Source organism: Larimichthys crocea, chromosome VI (genome assembly GCF_000972845.2).
Source record: "Larimichthys crocea isolate SSNF chromosome VI, L_crocea_2.0, whole genome shotgun sequence".
Classification (NCBI taxonomy): domain Eukaryota; kingdom Metazoa; phylum Chordata; class Actinopteri; family Sciaenidae; genus Larimichthys; species Larimichthys crocea.
The window spans coordinates 19,786,966-19,803,495 of NC_040016.1; the positions used below are offsets into that span (position 1 = coordinate 19,786,966).

At 39.8% G+C, this 16,530-nt stretch overlaps 2 protein-coding genes across 2 annotated transcripts in view; one reads left to right on the forward strand and one right to left on the reverse strand.

The window, feature by feature from the left end:
* cenpp (centromere protein P) overlaps window positions 1-16,530 on the reverse strand; it is a 93,547-nt gene that overhangs the window by 26,041 nt on the left and 50,976 nt on the right. The window lies entirely within an intron of this gene.
* Window positions 5,767-16,373, forward strand: aspn (asporin (LRR class 1)). Its single transcript, XM_010745554.3, has 8 exons — window positions 5,767-6,294; window positions 9,210-9,477; window positions 10,294-10,406; window positions 12,187-12,400; window positions 13,607-13,717; window positions 13,933-14,026; window positions 14,166-14,304; window positions 14,893-16,373. The coding sequence occupies exons 2-8, from the start codon at window positions 9,246-9,248 to the stop codon at window positions 15,088-15,090; spliced, it is 1,101 nt and encodes a 366-aa protein (XP_010743856.1). The 5' UTR covers window positions 5,767-6,294; window positions 9,210-9,245; the 3' UTR covers window positions 15,091-16,373.

The window sequence follows — 16,530 nt, forward strand, 5'->3', positions numbered from 1 at the left end:
CAACTCTACGCGAGCTTCTTCTTGTTGCAAGTCAACATTTTAATTTCTAGTGTGTTGAACTTGTACTGAACCGCCTCCGCCGCTGCTGCCTGGGTCCATTTTGGAAAATATCAGGGCTCTAACATTTTGTATATTTGTTTAGAGTCATAGAAACATAATAACTCCACAGATGTTTATTACCTTGTGCACAGAACCAAACTGATTCAATCACTGCTCCCCCAACTAATATACGTTTGATGGACTGTGGACTATTATTATACTAATAACAAACCTGAAAATACAACATATCATTAATCTTATGAGCCCACAGCTTGATAATCTGGCGTCTGCTGTCAATGACCACTGATGTGAATTGATGAAAAGAATCAGAGCAATGATTCAGAGGTCTGGAACGAGGCTTTAATATGCTATAGGCCTTGCGTTCCCATCTGGAAATGTACAACATCTTGAGGTTTTTCAGGATGTTGACACTGAATACAAACACTGAACCTGTGAGGTGTACGGTATGAGTCGCGTATCCAAACAAGAATGTAGGTTATATTCCACTAGAGACCCTGATCTCCTTCACTGCCAGCACATCCAGGACATTAAGGAGTTCATTACTTTACTTTCATGTTATCAAATTAACACCTCAGGCCTCAGGAGGAGGAGCTAGAGCCATAATGACCATTAAAGAATGAGTCATGATAAAATGTGGCGATCTATGCATCGCGTCGTCTACCCTGCAATACACATCCAAATGAAAGCTGTAATTATCAGAGCCAAAAGCCAATTTTATCATAACATTTTCCCCTGAAAGCCTGAGGTTTAGGATCATTTACTTCAGTAGCAGACAGATCTAAAGGACAATTGGAACGAGAAAGCTCGAATGTGAAGAGGACAAAAACCTCAGATCCTCCTCTGGTAAAACAAACTGGAAATATTAGGTAATTATATGCAGACAAAAATAAGAGAGTAAACCCATAAATATAGAAAAGCAATAAAAACAAGATTCAGTTATGCCTGGTCAGTTTAAAGATGCTGGCAGTCGTCATCTCGTCATACTTCAGCTGGAAAACTTTATTCGAGCGAGCCCAAGCTCAGAGATCAAAAGGTTCTCCTGTAGAAAAGAGAGAATTGTTCTCGTCTGCCAAAGCGAACAGCTGGTGCGTTCATCAGTCGAGCGAATCAAACACATGAAGGAACAATCAGTAGTCGGTAAACAGTCCTGAGTCACATTACCTCCTCAGTGCTCCTCAGGATGAAGACAAATAATTGACGAGTTCCCTCACAGATTATATACAAGATTATAATGCGTGAAGTTTACTCATAATAGATTTTTAGGATGTTTACTGAAAAAAGGCAGAAGCTGTAACTTATTTATCTAAAGTGTACCAGTCTGCAGTTTCCCTATATTTAATACCATGTTACATAATCTTATAATTTTACAGCTGTTTTTATAGGTTTAGGCTACTCTTAATGACCATCTGATGCTGCAAGAGTCAAATCTGTTCACAGCAAGTTGTTTAATGTCCCTTGTGTCCAATTTTAACTCACCGTGGCATCAGTTTATATAATTATTGTGTGCTTATTTGGATAATTGAGCCAAAAATAGGCGAAAGAGAAGAAGAAGGTTAAATATAGGCTATAGGGTGGTATGCAACCTTCTTCTTGTGGTACACAAAGAAATCTCTGAAATATATTCTTAGAATTAACTAAATTTAAAAACATATACTAAATTCTACACAACTTCCAATGAAAATAAACCATGAGATCGCTGGAATGTAAGTGAAAATAAGCTCTGCATTTCCTGTAATATATAATTTACATTTCAGCCTGCTACGTAGTGCATGCATTTAGCGAATGCATATATACATTATTAGTTATGACATAAAAATATGACGGAAGAGAAGTGTAGATCAAGAGGACCCATTTAACACCAAATTAGTTCTGGTTCTTTACCCGGCTACTTTCAGGATTCAACAACAGATGATCATAAATAATCTACGTTGCTGTATTCTATCTTAGATGATGTTACTACTCTCCCAGTGTCTCCGAGCTCAAGAGATCACATCTTTAATGAGTACTGGCTTCAGCCTCAAACATTCCTCCATCAGGTGAACTCATGAAGACTCAGGTGGAGTCATCGTGAAGTCTGAGGATGGTGAACACTGCTCTGTTGTGCAGCCTAGCTCGGTAACACACCCAGCAGCAGGTAACACGCCGAGCTGTGACCCTGTTCCTGGCGTCAACATGTTCCTGTGGCACAAAACCAACGGCAACGCTGAGGCAACTTCCTTGGCACCGCTGGCCTGCGAGTTGCCCCGGTGACTCACGGCTTTAAAAAGGCTCAGCTGGAGGAAATTCTTGTCAATATAAGAACACAACAAACTCCAGCCAGAGTCCAGAGCAATCACAGACGTCTGATGGGTCGGAAAGTATGAGATCCAGAGAGACAAGAGACATCCTGACCACCTCCCATCAGGAACGCAGACATCTCCCATCAGGAAATAATCTCTAACATTTAATTTGCAGTTTGAATACAGTAATTCCAACAATTACGCAATAGATTTTTTTCACAACCACAAACCAATTTCCCTCTTTGGACTATTAAAGCTACTGAATTAAATCTTTCTGTGGCAGACCAGTCAGCTGAGAAATATGAGCTTTTCATGCACAAGATCCCCCCGAAGAGAAGACGACGGCACGACAAACGTCCTGCTCCAAACAAAACTTAAAGATTTTAATGGTTACTTTTTGGACATGGCGAGAGGACAAAAGACCACCAAACAACCAAACTGTACTGATATCGTGTTCGGCTTGTGGTCCTTACAGTGCACAACAAAGCTTGTGTCTTCTCACTGTGCACATAAAACAGAAACTCTCAAGCAGGTTTACATCAGGGTTTAATCAGATCCATGCAATGTTTGCGAAAATAGTGTCCTTTAATCTTAAATCTGGCTCATAATGGAGCATTGTTTCAGTACAGCTATGAAGCTGTGATTATGAGGCACTGGAAACTGAGCCTGAGGTTTTATCAGGAGAACCATAAATGTGGACAGATAATAGCAGCTTACACTGCAGTTGGGGTACAGCTCAGCTCTGAAATTCACCAACAGTGAAATGCTTATTAAACTTATTAAACTGTGTTTGGTGAGATGTCAGGTAAACATCTAAAATCGTCTCTTGTCTTTTGGTTTTTAATCAAGCGGTATTTCATTTTAAATTTGGGAGCGACTTGTTCTATTATAAAATGGTCAAAAGATCCAAATCAAAAATACGGTAGATAACAACTCTCTTAAAACAACCTAAAGTGGCCCCTAAAAAACAACCAAGCCACCTAAAAAAGACCGATCTAAATAGTTCTTGACCAGACTCGAACCAGGAACTTTGATTACATGGTCTAGACCTTTAACTCATAAACCAGCAGGACGTCTAGGCTTATACATTTTTGATTTTCAATGCCTTAAACTCACGAGAGGCTAAACAGTGAAGAGCTTTATTGTTTGTGATATATTTTGGTGATGCACGATATACAGTGTCTAAAGCATGAGAGACGATGCATGCATGAACAGGACGTCTCGACAGTCCAAACAAGACTCTTTAGCTTAGAGGGAGAAGCAGATTTTGTGTTCACAGCTCAGTAATAACATGGTAATAGTTTGATAATAAATAAAATGACTACATTTCTAACTTGATAACAGTAAGATTGGTATTAACAATAGGTATATATAGGTAATGTTAGACTGACATTTATGTTACAGGGTAAGAGGTAATAATGGAAAAACAAAACACTTTAAAAGATGGCAACAAGGCAATACTAATAATGTAGTCTGTTAACAAGTAAACATCTCAGTGTCATATTTGGATTAAAAATGTTAATATAGTGACGTTAATTGGGTAATAACCTTAGAAATTATGTAATAAAGGATGATGTTTTTACAGTCTGTAATAACTTTTTTAATCGTCTCTTCGTTCCATCGGAAAGTGAAACTGAAGCTCCAAATGAAATGTAAAAATATCTTTGGTTCATTATGAAACTGTGGCGGGACAAATTAGACTATGACAGGTCCACACAGTCCAGGAAATTATTGTGAAACACTGTTTATATTCGACACGTTCAGTTTTGTTTCAAGAGTATACTGCACAAGTTTAAGGCTGGAGACACTTGCGATAGTTTCTGTGTAATAACTAATAAACAGGGCTACAAAATGCCAAACTACCAGTTTCTATCTTATTTTATGGTAACATTAGATTAAACCAAACATAAAGGATGCACAGCGATTACCTGGAAACACTTATGGTAGTTTCTTAATAACCATTAATTTGGGCTGCAAAATGCTAAACTACCCGTGTTTATTTAATTTTCTACAACCTGCAAGCTAACACATTTGATACAGTCTATGTCTTGACTATATTTTATATTTCAAACTTAATCTGACAGCCTTTAATAAACATTTCAACAGAGGGAAGGTCACCTACTGGCCAGAGTAACTCTTTACTGGCATTATGAGACTATGGTGGAGACCTGAAGCACCTATGTTGAGTAGAAATAACTCAGGTCAAGTTGTCTAACATCTTTGTGTTAACATATTTTACTGTTGGTGGAATAAATTTAAATGACAAACAAAGAAGCAGAATACAGGATTTAATAAGATAATGTCATCCATAAAGGGATAATATCAAATTAAACATGCTACTATCCTTAGTTGTTTCTCAAGCTAAAAAGTTTCTCAAGCTGCTAAATATGAAGTTTAAAATGAGTCATGTGAGAATAATTCATAAACATTTGTATGATGGGGAGTCAATAGTTTATAGGAAACAATAGTAAACTGAAACTGAGTAAACTAAAGTCTGTCAGCGTGATTCAACCTTAAATAAATGTTGTTGGAAATGCAATTAGTGATTTCAGTCTGGGAGTCACTGGTGAGAAAAAAAACAAGCTTCAAATGTTTACAGGGTTTGGAAATTTTCTTCAAAGAGTATGTTGAACATGGGAGAGTTCAGCAGGCTCCTTGTTGATGAGATGATCATTTAACCAGATCTCTGATGGTTTGGAAAATATGATTTCCCAATGGAGTAGATGCGTTGAAACCAGAACACAGACCCCGCTCCCCATTTTGGTTGGTCTTACTGCCAAACCAGGGAATATTCGGATGGTCTGGCTCTGCCGTAAGTTGTGCCTCAGAATGCCGTTCCAGCTCAGCTCAGCAGAAAATACCAACACAGAATGGAAAAAGTAATAGTGTAACACGTGAGCCCCTGAGGGAGCGAGATCCTGTTAGCTTTTCCATTCTTGGGAGGTATTTCTCATTTCTGCAAACATAAAGCTTTAGGCTTTCCCGTTCCTGTAATCCTGACGGGATGTTATGAGGCACATGGAGAAAGCTACCAGTTCTCACTGACTGTGCGATAATGCCAGTTTTCATAGTTTGGTCATGAGACTCTTCCAGGAATGAAGAAGTCAGACCTGGTCAAGTTCCCATCGAGACTTTTATGTAAAAGTTTTTTTTGGCAGTTCCTTGGTATATTTTGGGAACAATACTGTAATAGGGTTCAATAATTGCTGTCCTGTTAATCATTAAGATTGACTGCTACCTGATGACAAGCGTCACTAAATCAGAAGTACTTCCAGCCCTCATGCCACTGATTTCTATCAATGCTCTGTGTTTGAGGAAGTCGGTTACAAGCAGCCAAACGAAGGAATTCCTTAAACAAAATGACAGACGGCATCAGCTCACCTCCATCTGTCATCCTGAGCCAGTGTTGATGTTTCACTGAGAATCCCAAACAGCTCCAGCAGCAGCTGTATGGACTATGTTCAACTGAATGCCAACAGGCCTTAGTGTAGGACCCATGTCGATGTAAAATATTTAATATGGCAGTCGGCCGTGAAGAGAGGGGAGGTGACAGACCTACCAGTATGTTCTATATAAAGATTTGAGCATTCAGGAGTCTAAAGCTAACTATCCTGGCATCACTTCAAAGCTCCTGATGAAAAGCACATGACTGAAGTCCTAACAATGCCTTTTCAATCTTAGCCCCTGAGAAGTACAGATGGTGTGATCTCAGACAGAGTCAAGAGCTCTTAACTGAAACTGAACCTCTCACCCTAACAGCAGAGGTTTTCCGTCGGCGGGGGTGTTCAGGGGGCCGTTTTTTTTTTTTTTCTGGAGAGAGAGGGTGATGCTGTTCTCTGTTCAGTGGGAATGTATTGACTGAGGATCCAACTCTCAGCCTTCCAGCTGGACCCTGCTTCTCCTCTGCTCACTGTGTGGGGTTTATACTAGGACACAAACACACCTGACGGCTGAGGTAGGACACACCCTGGATTTATTAACACACAAACACACACACACACAACAAAATCATCTTCTAAGATGTATAACTGGTCGATCCTGGCATGTTTTATTTGCAGAGAATGCAGCAACTCTGAGATGTTTAGGTCAGTTTGTAAGACTCGTGCTGAATACCTTTAAAGGTGGTGGAGGAGTCTCTGTGAAACCACAGGACGAGGCTGCAAATGTTAGTCTGCAAATCTTCTTTTCAGCAGCTGATCTGTGTCTGTATTGTGGGTAAAACTGATGCATTTTAATGGATAATAATTCAAATTGAATCATTTTTGAGTGACTTATATTTGCATGCAAATTGTGGAGCACAACGAGCTCAGTTTACAGGAATGTTTATACGTCTGTCATATTTTAGGTGAAATGCATGATCTGAATGGAAGAGAATGTTTAATAATTGGGATTTACGTTGAATGCTGAATGTTGTGTGTTACTTGCATGGAGTTTTGGCTCATGTTGATCTCATTTAACAAAAATGCTAAGTGGATTTTCCACAGAGTACAGTCATAACAATCATGTAAATACAAACACAGGAAGGAAATTGTCTGACTCACCTCAAATTATCCAAATTATTTCAATTACAAAGCAACAGAAAATTACCTGGCAATGATTTTATATCATTTAGTTGTTGATTATTTTAATGGCGTTGCCTCCACAATGTGGGAATTTGCTGTTTTTCTGATCATTGTGAAATGGACATTGTTACTCGGATATAAACAAGACATCACATCTTGAGCTTTGTTTATAACTGGAGTGGAAATTTTCTGACAGTTTAATAATCTATACCTAATTATCTCCACCACCAAGTTGCCAAAGCAGAACCCATCTAAGCTGCAAACCATACATAAAGGAAACAACCTCTTTTGTCTTAAATGAGCACATGTGGAACAAAAGACCGTGTGGGTGCAGAGGAAGGGTCTAACGCTGTGTGGTATTTGCTGTCGCAGCACGATGCTCGACCACCACCACATATTTGTGGGTGGACTTGACTGCTCCACTGAAGGGCTCAGAATCCATCAAGATTACTAGAAGCACGCAACCAGACAATCTCAGCCCCCCCTCCTCTCTCTCTCTCTCTGTACCGGCTATGTGAGTGTGTAATAGGGGAAGATATAAATCATTTTGTGAATCACCACAGATGCTGAATAGGTGAGAGCTGGAGAAACATTTATGTTGGCTGCAGGAGCCCCTTTCCAGTCGAGGTTTTTCAGAGCCTCATGGAAACGCGGAAAAAAAGAAAGAGAGCAGCACTTACTGAAACCGATCACTTCAGGAACTCTGCACGCCCTTTCACCATTCACTGTTTTAGCAATACATTCCTAAATCAGGCTAATTTGGTGACTTTAACTGTTGAGCAGCAGCTCACAGAGTTTCATACAGGGTGAGTGCAACATTCAAGAGCTGCAACTAAGTAGACTAAAAAGCTCTTATAGGAAAAACAGCCACAAAAGAAAAGAAATGCTTGCATCACGTTACCATGGTAACCACCAGTGGTTGAATGTACTGTGGTTAATTACATTTTTGAGGTACTTTACTTGAGTATTTCCATTTTATGCTACTTTGTACTTCATTTCAGGGAGAAACATTGAACTTTTTAACATTTATTTGACAGCTACAGTTACAAGAGAAGATTTTACATACAAAACATGTGATAGGATGTTGAAATATAATGTATTGTTATAGATTGAACTACATAAAACTATATGAGCAGTTGATATCAGCTCAATTTCAAACAACTGCGACATTTACAGTACTGATTATACAGTAATGCATCAGTAATAACTATGTGTGCAGGGTGCGATCAAAAGTGTTGAAATGAGGGTTTTCGTGTAACGACTTAACAAGGAGCTGAGGTGTCATCAGTTGGACTGAAGGTAAAACAGCTCAGTTCTAAGCTCTACAAGCACTGTAAAGAGCTGAAAGCAGTTTAGTTGTTTGCGTGCCTGTGTGTCTATGCATGCGCGTGTACGCGATGTCGGTTAAGAAGCCACAAACTGCAGTTAACTGCCGAGGGACTCCTGGGTCAAGCTGGACATTTACTGGAGATTCACACGAGAGGCAGGAAGCAATGAAAGGAGCCCAGAAAACAGTTACAGTTTAAAATGTTACAATGGTCGGAAGCAACAACTGCGCCTGTATTTGTAGATAAACATTTATATCTGTAATTAAAGCCAATGTGACACAACAGACCACTCAATCATCCCCCTGCACAACAGTTGCAACGGTGATGGTAACTGAGTGACTCAGACAGTTCCTCCCATTCACATTAAATATTTCAGAAAGTATTAAAGTAATTAAATGACAAAAAACAAGGATGAGCATGAGAATAATAGTGATTGTCAGTCTGTTAAAGGTCCGCTGTAACATTTAGGGGGGCTCTTCCATGGAGTCTGCAATGCTGGACAGCCATGTTTCTGCAGAAGCCCAGAAAGGGCAAACACTGACAGGAGAGGGCGTCAGGAGAAGCAGTCGACAACTAAACCACTAGATGAAATCATTTTCCGAGATGTATATCAGATCGGGATGAATACCTTTTAATACCTTGTGGCTAAACCGGATGCGAAATCGATGCTGTCAATGTTGTGTAAGAGTTTGTCTTTCTCAGGATGGCTTAAAAAAACATTTAGTAAACGGCTGAGAGTATCCACATCAAGAAGTTCAACAGAATTTAGCATTTCTAAAAAGTTGCCTTTATACGTCACAGCTTGTAAAATTGGAGCTATCACAAACTTCATTACATCACATTCATGTGGACAATGTAAACTGAGGCACTCTCCAGTGCATCTCTGCTCTGTTATGTTGGCAAACAAACAAACAAGCAAACCATTTCTACCGCTCGGTCATTAGTTTTAGATCTGACCTAACATCTGTCTTCTCCTACAGCTCTCCCTGGTTGCTGTCTGACTGACCGGCCTAACCATGAGGGTCTTCCTCCTGCTTTGCCTGCTGGCACTAGGCAACGCCAAACCCTACGAGCCAATCAACGTCATGGAGTTCATGAAACACTATGACATCATGATGGCTGATTCGGATGACGATGATGACGACGAAGAAGAAGAAGACGACGATGACAATGATCTTGATGATGAAGATGAGGACTGTCCGTCTGGTTGCCATTGCTCACCCAGAGTGATGCAATGCTCAGACCAAGGTTAGAACACACACAGCATGAACACACCAGGATCCACATATCCACAGAGGTTTTTCACAGCAAACTTCTTACCAAAGACAATGCACATAGTAAGGCCAATGGCCATTTCAAATTGACAGGGCGACTGCATTCTCCTAGGCGGACTTGTATAGAGAATTAGATACAACATTGGAGGCTCTATCCATTCTTGTGGAGGCTGCTCAGTGGCACATGAAGCCAAAAAAGTTTGTATTTCCAGACATCGCACCTACTTAAATCTTCCCCATTGAACAAACACAGTAGACACTTCCCTGGGCCAAGCAGCTTAACTTCCAGTTTAGTCCTCGGCTAATTTGAATTCTCATAGTGAAACGAGTCAACTTGCGGTGGTTTCAGCCACCGTTTCACAGCCACTTCTTTCACAATGTAAACTAATGGGAAAAAAGTATTATTTTTGGGTCCCTTACTGAAGGCTCAGGCTGGAGAAGCTGCATCTGTGTGTACTACACTGCTTTTTCGTCAATAAAATTATCAATTATTACCAATAAAATTATCACATCCACCGTCTAGAATGGCACAACTCAGCTACTCACAGGAAAGCGGAGCCCTCACCCAATGATTGACTTTAATCTCTGTTTACTGTAACATTACCAGCTAACCCTATGATACTAAACTAACTAAAAATACATCAGTCACGTCACAATCAAACCAAACCAGACAGACGACAGTGGCTTGTGGCATTGTCTCTGTTGTTGTGTATGATTACATATGCTTTGATTTTCATCACTTATAGTCCATCTCTGGTCTTTAATCAGAGATTTGTGTTTCTGCCAACAGGTCAGATCTCTGTTCCAGAGAAGATTCCTGAAGACACTGTGATCCTCGACCTCCAAAACAATGATATCACTGAGATCAAGGAGGATGACTTTAAAGGCCTCCACAAGCTTTATGTAAGAGAAACCTTCAGATCTAATTTAGTCTGCATGTAGAAATGAACACCACAACCCCTGTTAACATCAAACAGACCTAACCGTCAGGACATGTCTGAAGTTAAAAAAGTCAAGAACAACATCAATCCACCTGATGAAACCAATCTACACAAGCAAATAAGTACCAGTTCCAAACATCAGCACAGTGCAGTTTCTATTTCACTGCATCTAGACCACAAATTTGTCCAATTCAAGGAAATACTAGCCATGTACCACATAACAAGAGAAGAAGCTAGTTGAAGAAAGGACGAGTTAGCACTGAGTCTACACAGCCCACACAGTGAAAGCTGCAAGTTAGCAGAGCCGCAGGAGAAGCTTCAGTCCTCGATCTGGGTCAAATTAGGTTGCGTGAAGTGAGGCATGAGCGTGCAGGGAATCAGAAGTTATTGTTTTAGTTTTTTCATAATTTATAGCATTGGACAAATGGATATTTTGAACTGATGCTGGCACTAGATGATAAGTCAGAACGACCACAGTCATTTTGTGGGAAACATGATGAGCACAAAATGTAATGCGAGTCCTTCTCCAGTATTTGTTTACATGTCTTGTGGTGACAGGACAATGTCTACACCAGTGTTTCTCAAACTTTTTACTCCACGTACCACCTCAGAAAAAACATCATCTGAAATTATCATGATCATGACAGATGTTAAAATATATCAGTGTAGTGTGGAACGCTTCAAGAACCAGAGCTTATTTGGTGTTAAAGAGGTACCTCTGATACACACTAATATTTTCCATTTGGATTGCAGTGTCTTAATTTTACCTACGCATATGATCTTTATGTCACATTTTGGGTCGTAGCTAATCATCATTATATGCACATGTTACACTAGAGGAAGATCGCATACCACCAGTGGTGCATGTACTATAGTTTGAGAACCAGTGGACTAAACAATACATTGTTTGGGAACCATGAATGTATTTGAATGAGTTTATGCTGAGAAATTTCACATTATAAACGAAAAGGTCAAAGATCCACAAAACTTTACTTACTTGACTACTACCAGAATTAGCTGATTTAACATCCCTGGCATGAAACGTGTGTTATAAAACAGAAGTTGGTCCATGTGTTTGAGTATCGGTGTTCTGCTGCGTTGTGGGGAACATAAAAACAAGTGAAGCCCATTGTGATCTACAACTCTGTAAACTTGTTAGTCTTTCAAAATTAAACTGGAACAAGCGATTTTCTTCCATTTTTGGAATCTGTGAATCGATTCAGAATCGTAAAAGATAGAAATTGATGTGAATGTGAATCTCATGTGAATTGTTAACCACTCCTACACCCAACATCAACAAAACAGAACAAAAGAGATCCAGTGATCAACCCACAACTTCCTACTATGGCATAAAAAAAAATACCTTGGAGACTTGGAGAACTTTAAACGAGTTACATTCAGACTCAAGATACATGCAAATGACAATACCATCTTGTAGCTTTTAAACCGGATTTGAAGAAATAGCTCAGTATTATCGGTCTAAATCTAAATGAAGCCTTACGAGATGAAAGTGGCTCTGGATCAAACTCCCAGTTAAGGAGCAGGGGCAGTAACAGCGGCTCTGTCTTTGATCGAGCCAATGTTTTTCCAGCTGGAAATGCCTACAACTCTGGATTACAATGTACTCTAAAAACAATCTACAACCACAGCTTTGTGCTTAAACACTGACTTGCCATCAACCGTTTCTTCTTACACCTGCTGTAAGAAATGCAGTTCAAATCTATTCATTTCTCCTACAACAGGGCCTGTTTCTGATCAACAACAAGATCTCTAAGATCCACCCCAAGGCCTTCAGACACCTGAACCATCTCAGACTGCTGTACCTCTCCTACAACCTGCTGACTGAGATCCCCGCAAACCTGCCTCCCAATGTTGTCGAGCTCCGCTTCCACGAAAACAAGATCAACAAAATTCAGAAGGACGCGTTTAAAGGCCTGAGGAAACTCCACGTGCTGGGTAAGACCTGGTCCAAGCTTTTTGTGTCAGATCAGCTATAATTAATACTACTTGTACTTGAAGGCCATTTGGAGTGTACTCAAGTGTCAAGTTCTGTGCCAAGAATAAGTCTACAGGTTTTTATTCAACCCAAACAGCAGCAGTTCATTTCATTGATATACGGATGCTTTAACCAGAGAAGTAATGAATAAACTTCTACACTGATGACTGACTTATCCAAGTCCTAAAACCTGATTTACCACCATTATATTCAGGAATTTTCCTTTGTGTTTTGGTGCACAACAAACCAAATTATAAAGAAGATAGAAGTACTAACACATCAAGAAGCATAGGCTGGCATGAGGCTAGGGGAAAGATGGTGGAACTGGTAAAAATAAACAACACTGACTGTTGTTAGGAGACGGGATCCAGTGCCAAAGTCAGGCTGGTTAAAGTGTGAGTAAATTCAGGCAGGTAAAGAAAAGATTGTGTTCACACTTAATGCAACATTAACCACGAGGTGGCAAACACCCAATCATCCAATGATCCACTCTGATCTCTTTCCTGATGATTCAGTTCAATTTTATTTCATTTTTGCAGTCTAAGCTACAACAGAAGCTATCTCAGGACACTTTTCATATAGAGCAACTCTTCACTGTATGTTAGACCCAACTATTCCCACCATGAGCAAGCACTTGGCGACAGTGGCAAGGAAAAACAAGGTGGGCGGCTATCTACTGAGTGGGACAGAGTTGCACAGCAACAATAACAACCTCTTCTGTCTGTGACACATTGAGTATTTTTCCCATCTGCATATCTGCGAAGGTCATGATGTGAATCTCATCTGGTTACATCTGCAAGGGCTCTCTTGAGGAATACGCAGACAACATGTATGGGAACATGTCCGTGTCAGCCCTGCTGTTCACGTCTACATTTGATTCAGAGTATATCAGGGGACTCTGATGTGTTTATACTAGAATTAAGTCTAATTACTGATTGGCTAAAAGGATAAGTGTTACTTATCATGCAACTGTGTTGGGAGTTCATCTTAAGTAAAACAAGAACATTGGCTCACATTTAAATTACTAATGAAAGAAGGAAAGACTGAGAGAATATTATCGACAATAACTGGCTGAACTGATTTTATTTAAAACAATGCCAAACTTTTACTAGTTATCAATAGATCATTCAGTAATTAAACCAGATGTTTTGTGCTTGTCCAAACAGAGCTGGGCGCCAACCCTCTGGCCAACAGTGGGATCGAGCTGGGAGCATTTAACGGCTTGTCAACCCTGTACGTCGGTATGGCGGAGGCCAAACTAACTGCTATACCAAAAGGTAGAATATCACTGTGATGATTTAAACAAATAAATGACTAACTCTTTTTTTCTCCTCCAGTCACCCACCTACAGCTTTACTATACTGGACCTCAACTGTAGAGCTAAATGAGGCATAAACACTGCTTAATCTCTGTTAAAATGAAGCTTTGGCTCAACAGGTTTGTTTTCAAATTGTTTACCCTTTACATTGGTTATGTGTTTTGTATCTCCCAGACTTCCCAACCAGCATGACAGAGCTGAACCTGGACTACAACAAGATCATCAAGGTGGAAATAGAAGACTTCATCAGATATAAAAATCTGCTGAGGTGAAAAGCCACATTTCATCCTAGAAAGTAACATTTTCCAATCAGTCAACATTTTCTGCAGACTCGTCTTCAGGTTTAAGTGTTTTTCTTCCCTGCTGTAAATTGATACCTGTTAACTATATTTTGTTATTGTTTGCAGGCTAAGACTAGGCTTTAACCAGATCAAGTCTGTAGAAAATGGCAGCTTTGCCACCATCCCGAACGTTCGTGAGATCCACCTGGACAACAACCGTTTGAAAAAGGTCCCACCAGGCCTCAGCTCCCTGCGCTACCTCCAGGTGAGATATAGACACTGTAACAAACCTGGCACTTTGACCAGGATCAGTAGTACTGTAGATTAAAGTGCATGTCATAAAAACTGACAAATTCAGCTGGGTTTAGTTGACAGAACAACTCCCTCTTTACCACCAAAGTCCTTCATCCATCTGTCAACCTCCATCTCCAGCTCCATCTCACCCTCAAAAGATACCTAAACTATTTCACTTTACTCAATAGAGGCGTGTTGAACCACCATGTTTCTAGAGTAGCCCAGAACAGACAAACCAAACACTGGCTCTACATAGGGCCTTTTACATTTTCCATGCAGTTCCTGGTCACTGTAGTTTCTCCCACAAGCGAGGAAGGAGAGGATAAGATGACAGCATTGCAATCCGCAACTACACCGCTAGATCCCTTGATCCCTGGAAAACCCTTGATGTGAAACTTATACTACACTACACTGTCACATAAGGAATGAAGGATAGCAGTAATATGTTATTCTAACTTTTCAGCTGTCTCAAACACGTCAGTTTCTGGAGATCTTAAACACGGTTGGTTTACAGACAAGGCAGGAAAACAACTGATCAAATCCTCTCTCGTCTGTTTAGGTGGTTTTCCTCCATGGCAACAAAATCAGCAGCGTGGGAGTCAACGACTTCTGTCCCAGCAGGCCCAGTATCAAGAAGAACCTGTATACAGGCATCAGTCTGTTTGCCAACCCTGTTAAATACTGGGACATCCAGCCAGCCACCTTTCGCTGCGTGAGCGGACGAAGGGGTGTTCAGCTCGGAAACTTCAGAAAGTAGAAGAAGGGAGTGAAAGTGATATGTTCCAGACAGCTCAGAGATGGAAAACTGCCAGTCGTTACAGTATAACGAAGGGGCTGGGAATAATTCTGATAGATTAAACAAGATGAAGCTGCACTCCTAAAGTGTTAGCTGTTCAGGAAACGAGAGAAAACTCATTATATTGATGTATGTTAGAAACGTAGTACATGTTGTTGAATGCTGGTACAATTTACACATAAAAGTTCTTGGACAGGTCAAAAAATGGATGTTGGTGCTGAAGATATTAAATCATAAGCTACAACACTAAGATAATGTTTTCAGTAAGTAGACAGGGGGGAGGGGGGGACATAATACCATGAACAGCTGTACTTTATAATGAAATTCAGCCCTGTCTACCTTTGCGAGGTGCATTCAGTGAGGCCATGCTTACCTTCTGTCTCTGAACTTTTGCTGTGTAAACTTTCCCAGGAATAAAGCGCCTCCCTCTGGTTACTTTTTAAAACAAATCCACCCAATGACTTGACTTGAGTAGCATTACAGGCTTTTTTAGTTCTTTCCTTTCTCGTATAAGAATAAGACAGTAGAGACAGAGAGATACAGTAGCTTAAGTTGTCTTTATAACACTTCTGAACAACAACAAACAAAATAGTCTTTTTCCCTCTTTTGTCATTTTTTTCTTTACATATTATATTTACGCCTTTTTTTTGTTTTGTTTTTTTTTAAGTTGAGAACGAAATTATCATTAAAGAGTCACTATAGTCCAGAGCTGTAACATAACAGGAGCTTAAAAACCTTTTCCTCCCAGCAGAAGTCTGTACAGTCAACGAATGATGGTGGCATCATTTAGTGCAACGAGTCACTTTGAAGTCCGATGTCTGTCTTCATGTGGATGTTTTATATTATCTCACTGCATGTCTGTATTGTCCTTATTTAGAACCTGAGAGCTACATGTCAGACTGGAATATACATTGTTGTTGATATAGACCCAAAAACATCACATTGTTTTAATGAACTATAGCAACCAGGTGAGCTACAGTTATCATTGAAATTATAAGCAGGTAATGGCTTCTTCCTTACAAACATGTTCCTGTTTCCTCCAGTGATATCTCCTCAGAAATGGTGCTATATTTATTTAGTATCTTTAAATAAAAACTGAAACACCTCTCCATTCATGTCTTTTCTTTTTGTCAAAATGAAACTGGGTTTGTGTCGGGAAGTTAACATCTGATTAACATCTCTCAGGCAAAGTTGTGATTTTAGGTTACATGAAGAAATTTGACTCATTATATCAGATAACGCTTAAATAAAATAAAGTATCTGCAAAAATCAATGGGCTAAGGCACTGGTTGTCAAGATATTAGCAGGAAAAAAGGTTGATTACTGATTAGAATTCACCAACTCATGAAATTATTGTTTACTTTACATCTCAAACCAAAGATTCATATGTGGATTGAATTT

Coding starts and splice junctions, on each gene's coding strand:
- aspn (XM_010745554.3), top strand. CDS start 9,246: ATGAGGGTCTTCCTCCTGCTTTGCCTGCTGGCACTAGGCAACGCCAAA. Junction 14,027..14,165: donor AGATATAAAAATCTGCTGAG/GTGAAAAGCCAC, acceptor TATTGTTTGCAG/GCTAAGACTAGGCTTTAACC. Junction 14,305..14,892: donor GCTCCCTGCGCTACCTCCAG/GTGAGATATAGA, acceptor TCGTCTGTTTAG/GTGGTTTTCCTCCATGGCAA.